The sequence below is a fragment of the Hemiscyllium ocellatum genome, chromosome 5 (genome assembly GCF_020745735.1).
Source record: "Hemiscyllium ocellatum isolate sHemOce1 chromosome 5, sHemOce1.pat.X.cur, whole genome shotgun sequence".
Taxonomy (NCBI): Eukaryota; Metazoa; Chordata; class Chondrichthyes; order Orectolobiformes; family Hemiscylliidae; genus Hemiscyllium; species Hemiscyllium ocellatum.
In genome coordinates, this window is record NC_083405.1 from 44,764,908 (window position 1) to 44,778,016 (window position 13,109).

General features: G+C 36.3%; 1 protein-coding gene across 3 annotated transcripts in view; it reads left to right on the forward strand.

Annotated features, from left to right (window-relative positions):
• The window catches only part of snx13 (sorting nexin 13), a 180,476-nt gene that overhangs the window by 88,097 nt on the left and 79,270 nt on the right, over positions 1–13,109 (forward strand). For all 3 annotated transcript variants that reach the window (XM_060824730.1, XM_060824731.1, XM_060824732.1), the window contains 4 exons: positions 2,032–2,120; positions 5,041–5,124; positions 5,697–5,835; positions 10,087–10,175. In XM_060824730.1, coding sequence (XP_060680713.1) covers positions 2,032–2,120; positions 5,041–5,124; positions 5,697–5,835; positions 10,087–10,175 — 401 coding nt within the window. The remainder of the gene's footprint in view (positions 1–2,031; positions 2,121–5,040; positions 5,125–5,696; positions 5,836–10,086; positions 10,176–13,109) is intronic.

A 13,109-nucleotide genomic window follows, 5' to 3' on the forward strand; every position in this document is an offset into this window, starting at 1 on the left:
CACCAAATCACTCTTTAACAGCTTTAACAAAGCATTCCTTGATTTATGTGATATTAGATGTGGTTTTGATCAAACTTGGTGTGTAGCGTTTTTGTTTTACAGAATCAAGAATTGTACATAGATCTTTTATAAAAGCAAATTGACTACTCCTGAAAGCAAGTAAAGCTCTGCGGAGCTCTTAAACCCACTGGATTAAAATGCTGCAAGTTCCTAACAGTTTTAGCAGTGCATGACTGACCGAGGAGAAGGATAGTAGAATCCCTGCATTGTGGAAGCAGACTATTCAGCCTCTCAGTATACACTGACCCACTCAGATTTGGGAAGAATGTGCAAACTCCAAACAGAAGTCTATGGGTAGAATTGAACCTTCGTCCCTTGGTATTGTGAGGCAGTCATGCTAACCACTGAGCCACCCAGTGACATGAGCCATATTTAAAATGTTCAGATCCTACATTTCATATAACAAAATAGTCACTGAATTCCACAAAAATCTCTAAATTCCCCACAAGAAATCAAACCACTTCAGCACTCTATAAAATTGTAAAACTCAATGCTGTACTTAATTGAAAATAGAGTAAAACTTTTATACTTTTAAACTATTGCTAGGTTTTAATTTACGGTTACCTGTTCCCACAATAAAACCTTGATTATTATTCACTTAAATTTGACATTCTTTGAAGTCTTAAATTGAAAATTATTAAAATAAAGACTCGTTGTTGTGGTTCTGTTCGCCGAGCTGGGAGTTTGAGTTGCAAATGTTTCGTCCCCTGTCTAGATGACATCCTCAGTGCTTGGGAGCCTCCTGTGAAGTGCTTCTGTGATGTTTCCTCTGGCATTTATAGTGGCTTGTCTCTGCCACTTCCGGTTGTCAGTTCTAGCTGTCCGCTGCAGTGGCTGGTATATTGGGTCCAGGTCGATGTGTTTGTTGATAGAATCTGTGGATGAGTGCCATGCCTCTAGGAATTCCCTGGTTGTTCTCTGTTTGGCTTGCCCTATAATAGTCGTGTTGTCCCAGTGAAATTCATGTTGCTTGTCATCTGCGTGTGTGGCTAACTAAGGATAGCTGTCGTGTCGTTTCGTGGCCAGTTGGTGTTCATGGATGTGGGTCATTAGCTGTCTTCCTGTTTGTCCTATGTAGTGTTTTGTGCAGTCCTTGCATGGGATTTTGTACACTATATTGGTTTTGCTCATTGCTAGACAGGGGACGAAACGTTCGCAACACAAACTCCCAGCTCGGCGAACAGAACTACAACAACGAGCACCCGAGCTACAAATCTTCTCCCGAACTTTGAATAGAGACTCATATTTTCTGACCTTTTCCAAACTGAAAGCGAGATCTTTAAACAAATCACTAAGCTAGGACATTTACCTTTCAATTTTGAAAGATTGCACACCCCATGCTGTCATTTTATTTGAGGTAACTAGGCTACAGCTTATTTTTATGAATAATACTATTTGTGAATTCTTTTATGACATATTTTAGCATAAATGACTAATGCTGAGCCTTCATTTTGAACTGGAGGCATATTATATGGTTTTTGTTTGGAGTCTGGTGTTATACAGCATCCATTTCTCTTGCATTCCTTCAGCCTTATGGGAAGCAATTTGAACTATTTTCCAGAAGGTAAAGACATACTTTTCCATTGTACTTCAGGACAATCTTCCACATTCTTCCTTCTGTAAATTTAAGGTCGTCCCAAACACCATGTTCTTAAGGCCAACAGATTGTAATGACTCATTGCCCTGTCTTTGTTGACCCACATTAGCTCCATGTTAAACAACACCTTCATTTTAGAAATCTCGTCATTGTTCTCAACTCCCTCCGCTGCCTTCACTCCGTCCTTGAGCCTTCACCCAGCTCTATAATGTCCTCCAGGTGCAATACGACTCTTGGGTACTGGTGCTACCTATAGTTTTTCAATTTCATTAGATAAATAAAAAGTTATTGTTGAAGCAAGATGACCTGTTGGAGAATTTCGATATGTGTGTTAAAACAAATTGTTGATATCAAATTTTTTTTCCTTTTTGTAGCATTCCTGAGGGATCTTTGTGAGATATTATTGTATTTGTTTCTACCTCCTGGAGACTTCCATAACAAAAACATGAGATACTTCCTGAGGGTGAGACTTTTAAACTTTGAGATTATTTTATACTTAATAAAAGTGATATGAGCAGTAGTTATCCAACAGATCAGATATCAAAAGGTAGCTATCTGGAGAAAATGAAGCTGTTTCATCTCAAGATATTGAATAAATAATGTAATAGTGAAGAAACAATAGTATGGTTGAGGGAATTGGTCACAAGGTAATACTGTGTGATAGTTTACATGTGGAAACTGGACCCATGTCTTCAAATATTGCTACTTTAGGATGATGTAAATTAGAAAAAAAAAGGCCTGTGACAGGCTTCCTGTGTAACTGTGGGCATTGAGAAGTAAAAGCATGGGAATATACTCTTCCAGCAATTTATTTATTCCCCACCCCTGCATACCTGATGTTGGATGAAGTGTGCATTGTGCAATTTGGAAGAGTGTATTTAAAAACACTGTATAATCGTATATAAGCTATTTTCTTTTCAATAATCATGAGCCTCAATTGTGCTGATTTTTAAGTACAGTTCGTCCAAAATCAGCAAGACCTTGGCCAATCAACATTCCATTTCAATTCGATTTGCATTCAGTGCAACTCCTCAGGTTTTTGATAATGTTATGAAGATGTGGGCGTGCTGTACCTTTTTAAGAGTTAAAAGTTAGCAGAGCTACCTGACAGTACCAAGTGTTCAGAACAAGTTACAATGAAATCCTTTGGTCCAGTAGCTAAGGGTAGCTGGTTGCCTGGAAACAACAAAACAGATTCGAATTAGGTCAATCAGTTTAAATTAAACCCCAAAACATACCAAATGACAATCAAGTTTGAATTTAGTATATTGACAATCTTAAAAGTCAATGACACAATCCGATGCTTTGGGGATATAAGGTAGGGTAAAATTGAACAGTTAGGAGGAGAAATCCTAAACCATCACTCTTTGCAGATTGCCCGGAGAATAGCTTTCTTAAAGGTACCTTTATTGATCAGTGACCTGTGAAACAGAAATCCCAAAGAAGAAGAAAAGAAGACCGATGAAGATCTGGCTGGTTTTGAAAATTTTGAATTTTTGGTAAATCTTAATTGGGGTTTTATCGGAATAGTATTATAGAAGGGAAAGTAGGTTAGAGGAAGGAGTTATAAATAGTTGTTAGTTAATTATTCTCTGTTATACATTAAGAAATAAAGTTGTTAATTTTTACTTTAAGTAGTTCTTGGCCTCTCTAAATTTTAGATCACTGCAAAAGATAAATTTTATCTGTATTTCTGGATTTAAATTAAGCAGGGGGGTTTACCTTATGTCATAACAGTAGTCCTTTATATTAGTTTTGAAAACTTCATGAAGAAGCAGGTCCATCTGCAAAGCTGGCTCTCCCTAATTTAAATTCACTGCCATTTACAATTTCTGCTAATTATATTTATTTGCAAGCCTTCCAGAGGCATCCAAAAATTGAGCTGGACCTTTTGGGTATAAAAACATAACTGTTAAAAGTTTTTTGAATCTTTTGTTTTTTTATACACATGTGAAAAGAAGCAGCCCTGTGGCTTAGTCATTAGCAATGCTTCCTAACAGTGCCAGTGACCCGGGTTCAATTCCATCCTCGTGTGACTGTCTGTCTATGTGGAGTTTGCACATTCTCCACATGTCAGTATAGGTTTCCTCCCACAGTCCAAAGATGTGCAGGTTATGTGGATTGGCTATGTTAAATAGCCCATAGTGTGCAGGGATTGTAGGTTAATTGGATTAACCATGAGAAATTCAAGGTTACAAGGATAGGGGAGGGTGCGTCTGTGTGGGATGCTTTTTGGAGGATCAGTGAGGACATTTTGATGGGCTGAATGACCTGCTTCCACATGGCAGTGATTCCATGATTCTGTGAAACTGACCACTGTAACCCAAGTGGAGATTCTCATCACTTAACATTGGACAAATTGAATGTTATCGTCCTTTTTTTCTGTTTTGAGCCCATCTTCAGCTATAGTACTCAAACATCATCAAATTCTTGCTTTAAAAGTAACAAAGAATTTTTAAAAACGATTTCTTCAGAAAGATTCCAATAGCATTGATTTTAATCAAGTTCGAATTTGGCAAATGCAAATGCATTTGAGACGAAACTGGATTGTGGATGGTAGCAGGAAAAAGGCACTTTTTGAAGTGAACACACAGTCTTGGAGTCATGAATTGCACCTAAAGTGGGAATTCTATTCTGTTGTTCTTGTACACGGATAGTAGTTATTTCACAATTAATACTATTGTGTCCAAAACATTAAAATGACGATTTTATTTTAGATACATGTGTACAAATAAACTTATGTTGCACATTTTCACTTTTTCATTGTGATGTTAAGTCAAATAATTATCTTAAGTGACTAAAACTGTTCAGCCTTTTTTAAATTGCTCAGTATCCTCAGTTTCCAGTGTCCTTGAAAAATCTACATCTTCATATAGCAGGTGTAGTTTTTCAAGTGCAAGTCATTTATCTAAAACTGCTTCTGTGTGCTTTATCTATTGATGAGCACTCATCAATATATCAGACTGTTAAAGTGGGTATAGAATTGTGGTGATTAAAAATAAATGTGTTTATATCCAAGAATGACTGCAAGAGTGTAATTCATTGTTTCAATTTAAAAAAACTGAGCAAAGTTTTCGAAATTTTCATCGAATTGATACCTGCTTTTTAGGTGCAGATGAATTTGAAGACAATTTTTAAGAAAACTTCTGTATTATAATATATATAAACTTGACTCGTGAATATGTTTTCTGTTGATGGTTTGTTACTCTCACAGATAAATAATTTTGGCTTTATTATCGCACAGTTTGGGATAGAATTTTTAGTAGGCTAGCAAAGAACTTAACTGTGCATATTTTATGAAGTGTATAGTTTCCAGGTGTACTGACACATTTTACTTATGACTTTTAAAATAACCCTTTTCAATAAGTTATTTTATTTTTCAGGAAACTTTGGCAAAAGGTATTCTTTTGCCGTTAATCAACCAACTAAGTGATCCTGACTACATTAATCAGTATATTATATGGTTGGTAAGTGACAAGCATGATATTAAGAATTTTGAATCTGTTGGAATCCTATTATGTTTGGTGAGTTATGTACCATGAACGTATAGTTTTAATAGAGTTTTCATTTTGATTCAATGTGTTCTTGTAATATATGAATCTGTATGTGTGGAATAAATATAGGGAATGGATGGTTGTGTCTTCATTGTCATTTTTCTCCAATGATGGGTAAAGTAATAATCAACTTGAAGGAGCTTAGAAGGGACATCAGGATCTAAATTTTCCTTTATGGGAGAGTAAAGCAATCAAACTTAATTAAATTCATGCAGTTACCATTTGCTTGGAGGTGCAAAACTGCTCTAATGATGCGCTGGGGATTGATGCCTGTTTGAATGATTCCTGATGAAGGGCCAGGGAAAAAAAATTAAACAGTAAAACATATATTTTAAAAGTTTCAGAATGTATTTTTGCTAACAATTATAAATTAGGTTTTTTTTCTTCAATGACTTTTGGCTGTGCCTTCTCTTTTTGGATATTCAATACATTTAAAACTTATTTGATAAAATTATTTTGTAAATGACTGAAAATCTTTATTTCAGATCCGCGATGCCAATTGTAATTATGAAGCCTTTTTGAATATTATCAAATTAAGTGACAAGGTCGTAGAACTAGAAGCAGTGAGGGATCGAGCAGCAGAAGAGCTGCAGTATCTCCGATCTTTAGATACTGCTGGTGATGGTAAACATCTGTTTCTTTGTGGTTTTGCTTGCCTTCTTGCATTCTGTTGTAGGCAATAAGTTATGCTGCCTTGATGAAAAGTAGACGAATTGTTGATGTAAGGGAGTAAATTTTCCTTTTTGGATTATGTTGAAATTGAAGTTGGACACTGCTCTATAGATGAAACCAGGAGAGGTTATCACTTGAAAAAGTTAAGTGGAGCACCACTTTTCACTGCGACAGACTTGTTTGTTTTTGAATTAGTGAGGAAGATACTTTGACACAGAGGACAGAGTTCAATACAAGCCAAAGTGATGTAAACACTCATGAGATCTGTGAAAACCGTGAGAAATCTAACAAGGTCTTTGTCGACATGGAGAACAATGGATTATATTTTCCAACTGAATTCTAGGCATTGAATCGAGATTTTTTTGCCATGGAGGGGCAAGATGCCTATATTAACAAGAGCTATTGCTTATTGTTATTCTCAATAATTGCAGATCTTACCTCATTAATATACAGCTTCATAAATTACTAGTTGCCCTAAGGAAACTAGATGCTAAAACTTCCTGTCATGAAAGTGCATGGGTGTCTGGTCACTCCAGCTCACTTCTTCCATTTCAAGACCTCTATTTTGGACACTGGGCACCAGTATACCAGGGCATGCCTCATTGGCAGCAGCAACATATCCATTGACCTTAACATCAGACATACCAACCACTCAGCATCATTGTGGCATATCTCTGATCCACGTGAACAACACTCCTGTATAGCAATGCTTCACTCCAAGGCAAACCAGCAACTATCATTGCAATGTTGTTGCAAGAGAACCTTGCTTCCAGACCAGGCAAGATTATATCTCATGGACATTGACTTATGCTTTTATCACTCTCTCGCTCACTCACTTTGAGCTGACCTGGTTGCTTCCAGCATTTCTGCTGTGAGGAAAGCCTGCCAGATGACAGCTGTCTAGTTGAGCTTCATTTTGTTACAAAACTGTAAAAGCAGCACTGCCAGAGACACCCTGTGAACTGGAGAAATCTTGCCCCTTCTGTGTGGGTGAAAAGAGACAAAAATCAAGAGGAAAGAATTCTAAAAAGATCTAGTCCATTGTAAAAGTGAAAAACAACTATATCTTCAATGACCTGCTAACATCTGTAATGCTAAAAGTAAGAATAAATGGCGAGAGCCAATTTAACCTACCCTTCTGATATGAAGCTTTTGAGCTACATAATTTTCTTCCCCATCTACAGGCTTTCCACACATAATGTATGTGAAATCATCTGTCTTCTGTATGGTTTAATTGCAAATGGGTATCTATGTATTTGGTGTTTTTAAACGGATGTAGTTTAAATTGTGTGAGAGTAGATTAGGAATTATTTTAATCTCTGCTAGTTGTTAAAACTAAGAATATTATGATAAATAATTATTCTCTGTTAATGATAAAACCTGGTATAAATTGCTTTTCTCCTGAGTAGTAGTCAGTCAAATTGGTCACCATCTTTGTATTTATGATAGCTTGCTGAATACTTCCTGGTTACGTCATGACACTGAATGGTTTGTGTGTCTTTTTCATGGGTAAATAAAGGGTTATCCATATGGGGCCAAAAATTGGTCAATGTGATTACTAATAAAAATGCTAAAAAAAAGTGAATTCCAGAAGACATATTACAAAAATTCAGGTATATAATAGAAGAGAAAATATAGAAAGGAAGTTGAGGATGGACAGTCAAGTAAGCTAATTTGATGTATCTTTCATTGGAAAAACGTTAGAACTGAATTGTCCATACATCAGTGCAATGACATTTGTTAATGCCAAGGAGATACATGTTGTATGAGTGTCTATGTTAGTCAAGAGAATAATGTATGATTTTCACTATCTTACTTATAGGAAGGACTTAGGTTTTGAGGCCAGAGTCATGTGCAGAAATTGAGCAAAATAAATGTTGGTACAGAAGCAACACTGCAACCAGGAGGAATGGTGAACACATTCTCCTTCGCCAATATGCATTCATTTAATTTCCTGACCTTCTCATTCACAAATAAATGGCAAAACAGTCTCTGCATCATTTTACTGTCCATATCTGCAACTAAGACCTTTTAATCTCTGTTTGTTGTGTCTGCTGCTTTTTATTTTACAATCATGAGGAAATGCTTTCAACTTAGTAACTGAGATTGGACTTTTTATGCACCTTCCCCCATTGATGCCATTACTAATGCACTGTACAACTCCTGAAACCAAATCTGTGATTCTGACTGCCAAATCTATTATCTGGCTGCTAGGTTTCTGTCGAAGAAAGTAGGTGTTCAAGAACTCATTACATCTCGTTGTTCATTTGTGACAGTGTTGTAGGATTGATTGAATTATAATGGTAGCTAAAAGGTTTAGCTGCTGATGTCCACTTCCTGACACATTTACTATAAGGTAACGTTGGGGATACTATTTTCTTGTCAACTGAGACCCATCCATGTTTGCTCAAATTTTACATCAGATTTATAGATCTTTCCCTCTGCAGGTTCACTCAATTGCATTAAAGAGGGGTTGAAGTCTCTTTCAAGGTTCTTTCCTTTTTGTCTTGGATTGTTGAAACCTCTTGCTGGTTCAAAGTCATTGGCTTCAATCTCAATCTGAAATTTCATTGTTTAACAACTTTGGAATTTCTACCAATAAGCAATCTGCTGCAAATGTCTCAAGTTTATATGTTTCCGGCTGTAAACTGCATTATGATAGCCTTACTGTGCAATTTAGAGATAAAGCTGGCATGGGCACTTCAACACAGCCATCTGTATTTTGCAGGCAACAATACAGTTTGCTGATGATTGTGTAGTGTTCACGCAATTGTAATTTCTCATAAAACTAAAGTTTCAATACCTGGGTAACATTCAGGCTTGGACCTGTGACCACTACTATCTAGAAGAATATAGACATCAGCTGTATCATCCGCAGATTAATCTCCAACCCCCATGTGGTTCTGACTTGTTATCATGTCATTGTTCTTTCATGTTGTTGACACAAAATCTGACTTTCCTTCCCCACAGCTCATGGACATGCCTACAACAAATAAACTGCAGCAAATAGTTTACCACTGCCTCCTCAAGACAGTCAGGCATGGGCAATGAATGCTGTATTTTTCAGTGGTGATCAGTTCCAAAATGATTAAAGAAATAGCGCAAGTTTCCTGGGACAAATCCTGCTTCTTGCATGTGCTTGATTTTAACAATTCCCAACAAGACCTGACTTTTTTTACTTTAAAGACCAACTCTAATAAAGACTAGTTTTAATGCAGCAATGCTTAAACAGAATCTACCCAGCTGGCCTTGATTAAATTGTGTTAGCCATGCTTAAAGTAATCAAGTATTAATCTATTTTAGTAGAAATCCTATATTGATAAGATGACACACCATCCGTACACAACTTTTAAAGAAACAATGGGCATGAGGAAGTAGCTGCTGCAGGGATGATGAATAAAAACTATGAATAATTGATTGTCTTTGCTTGTGAAAACACAATTTCAAATTATTGAAAATGAAGCAATCTGCTCCTGGTCAGAAAATATTGGAGAACGAAGTATGGCGTAATGATGGATTTCTGTAGGATACTTTAAAGATTAACCATCTTGTTGAGTGATGAAATATGGTGAGGTTGGTACTAGGTCTGAACGTAGAAGAAGAAGCTTTTATTTCTTGTGCCTGTTACTATAAGTCTGGCTATGACAGCTTTCTGCCACAGTAGATCCTTTTTTTTTCCGCTGTACCAGTTGTTTCTATGGACCATGCCCCAACGAATTCTTTTCCCTCACCTTTGGCAAAATTGGTCTCAACATCGTAAACTCTGTGGTGTATCAATTAAAGTGTACAATTTCCAGAATTTTTAAAGAAAAACTCTTTCCTGATCCCAAATAAAAATACCATATATTAAATAAACCTTGAGTCATTAGATCAGCCTGTATAATCAAACTTGCCTGAATACTTAAGAAGATTGTTGTTTGGACAGGGGTTTGTCTCAAATAAAACTTTGCAAATCTGGGCTTTCCAGTGACAGCCACATCTGTGAAATTAAAATTAAATGAATTGTTTTTGCCAATTCAGTCCTTACACAATCTGGCTTAAACTCTGCTAAGTTAGCTATTAACATTACAGTTTCTCTTGTGTATTATTTTTAACTTGTATTTCTGTATATGTTTTAGTTATTCTATGAAATATAACAAATGTATTAAATAAGTTTAGAATTTTGAGTTTACAGGTTTTGAATAACTGCTGCTTTAATTTCAGATATAAGCACTATAAAGAATCAGATAAACAGTTTACTGTTCGTGAAGAAAATCTGTGAAACGAGAGTTCAGAGATTAAACTCAGGAAAGGTAACTGGTTTAATTTCCATATTTATCACTGAAATACTTTTGATTTTTTTTCTTGAAGCCAAAGTTCCTATCATTTTCAATTGAAGATTTTAAAGTATTAATTTAACAATGAGAGAACAATACCAAATCAATTCATGTGGTTGAATTTTCTACATTTGCTTGCCCAACATGCAAGTATGTGTAAAATTAAAATGAAAGAAAATTGTCTGTCTCAATTAAGGATTTTACAAGATTGGGTACCTGTTCAATGCTGCCATAAAATGTACATATTGTTATTGATCCAGTATTCAAAAATGAAATCGTTAACACTCAAGATGAGCATACATGTTCGTCATTTAATCATGCCAGATTATGTGCTCAAACTTCCTCCTGCCACCAACCCCTTCAAACCAAGCAATGATAGATCTATTTGAAAAATAAATAATGCTGAAAATCTTGCTAATTTGGAAGGTATTCAGAACATGTTGAAAATGCATAGTCATTTAATTATGAAAAACAGGTTAATGTTTCCTTAATCGAAATAGGGAGAGTTATATTTGATCATTTCAGTTAATACTTTTTAAAATGACCAAGAAATTCTCTGGGCTCTCTTCTGGTCTCCTGAAATATCTTAATTGAATGTTTTTTTCCCCTTTGGAACCTCCAGATACAGCATCCTTGAGGCTGAAAATAGACACTGTTGCCAATTGTCTAGCACTTGTGACGAGGCTTGAAGAACTGTATCATTGCTATAATTTTCCTTCTTTTTCGCAAAGAGAATTGTACAAAATTCTTCAAAAGTATTAGTGTTCACAGCATGAACAGCTTTTGCTGAAACATTTTCCCACATGTTAGCTGGTAGAGGCAAGGCATTCTGCTATTTTCAATCCTTTTACTAAAACCTGTTCATTTTGAATCCGGTTCATATCTCTAATACTGAACAAGTTTTGTACCCACCTTATTATGTGCCTTTTGGTTCTTCATAATTTTGAATTGCTTCTAACAGCAACTCCACTCTCTCTTCTGAACTGACACTTTTTAAAAAAATCTTCTTTAAAACCTCAATTTTGAGTGTCTGCTTAAAGCTTTGAACACTTTCCTGAAGTCACACTTCAATATTTTGGCTTTAAATTGAACATCCTGCCACATTCTGTCTGTTCAATATTATACATCAAAATCTACATTACGTAACATCTTTTAAGGTAAGAAAACGTTATGAGGCACGCTGTTGAGATATTGCAGCAAACAGATACTGAATCAAAGATGTTGAGAGGGATGGTCAAAGTGTTTTTTAATCTTTAATGGATGTATCTGGAATGGAAAAAGGAATGAACAGAAGAAAGTGGGGTTTAGATGAATAAAGGCACAACTTCTGTAGGTGAAATGAAAGAAGCATGCTATATAAGAACAGATTAAATAGGGATAGGAGTAAAATGGGTGGATTATATGATCCTTGGTGTGCTCAATATGATCATGACTGATTTTCTTTAACGATCGAAATTCTAAATATCTCTGCTTTCAGTACATTCAAGGAGTTTTCATAGAATTCAAAAAAATTGCAAACCTTTACATGATTTGTTTTCTCATCAGGCTTCACTGCTTGGCCCCTTATATTAAGACTTTGTCCATGCTAATAATTCTCCAGTGAGCCAATCTATTGATCTGATCTACGCTTATGGAGGGAGAACCAGAGTTAATTTTCAAGTTGAATATGACTTCTTTGGAACAAATGAGAGCTGGAAATTTTGATGAGTTATTTGTTGTGAAGAGAGGTTTTGGGGCAAGTGGAACAAAGAAGAGTTCTGGGAAGTATAAAACATGACAAAAATGAGAAATCAAAGGTATCTTAAAACCAAAAAAGCGAAGGAAATGGTAATGGTTGAACAGAAGAGTGAAAGCATTGGTCCAGAATAAATGTCATAGTAGAATACAGGTCAATTATGACTCTCAGCAAAAATGTAAACTTCAGTTATCAAGGTAGATTGGGAAGGTTGTGACAGTTGCTCTTTGAGAGAAGATGACTAAGGGAACATGTGATACTTGTCCTTAATGTCATGAGAGCTCTGTGTAGAGTAAATGGGGCGAACCTGTTCCTACTTGTAAAAGGATCAAGAATAAGAGGGCACAGATGTAAAGTGATTTGTAGAATGAGCAAATGTGACGAGAGAACTTCTTTTTCACACGTCAAGTGGTTCAGGTCTGGAATGCATTACCTGGAGGCAGAGTCTATGAAGGCGTTCAAGCATTGAATGGAGACTATGTGCAAAGATATGGGAAGCAGTTATGTAACTGGCACGAAGTCAGTGCTAGTTGGAGAGCCAGTGCAGATATGAGGGCTGAATGGGACCAGGAGAAATTGAGGACTCCTCAGATGCTGCCTGACCTGCTGTGCTTTTCCAGCATCACATTCTCGACTCTGAATGAGACCATCCTAGTTCTATGATTTTATGAAAACTAGGTAGAGATGCTGGAGAGATGAAGGCATCAAAATGGAGAGCAAAATTGGTGAACTGATTTTGCTGAACTCCATGTTGATTCTAGAAGGTTGTGAAAAGGAGTAGAACAAGCAATATTCCACATAATTTACAATAAGCTGGGCATTATGCCATGCAGGTACTCATAGCCACACTTCTTGTTTTGGAGGAAGTGAGCAGAGTTGAAGGAGAAGCAGGCAGCAGGGAGTGATGATTATAGGGGGCTGTAAATGGTTTCTGTTCAAGGTTGAAGCAGAAATCATCTGGGGCATGGTAGGATATCGAGGGATTGGATATGCTTAGTGAAGAAGAAGTAATCAGGGCCAGGAAATAGGCTAGAGTGGGTGAGGGCAACAGAGAAAGTAAGGCAGCTAACAGCATGCTAACAGTTCTTGATTTTAAAAGAAAGATCAGTGCAGGTAAGATGCTAAAAGAGGGATCTAGGTGGAAGGTGAATGTGATAGCGGGATCAATTGATGTG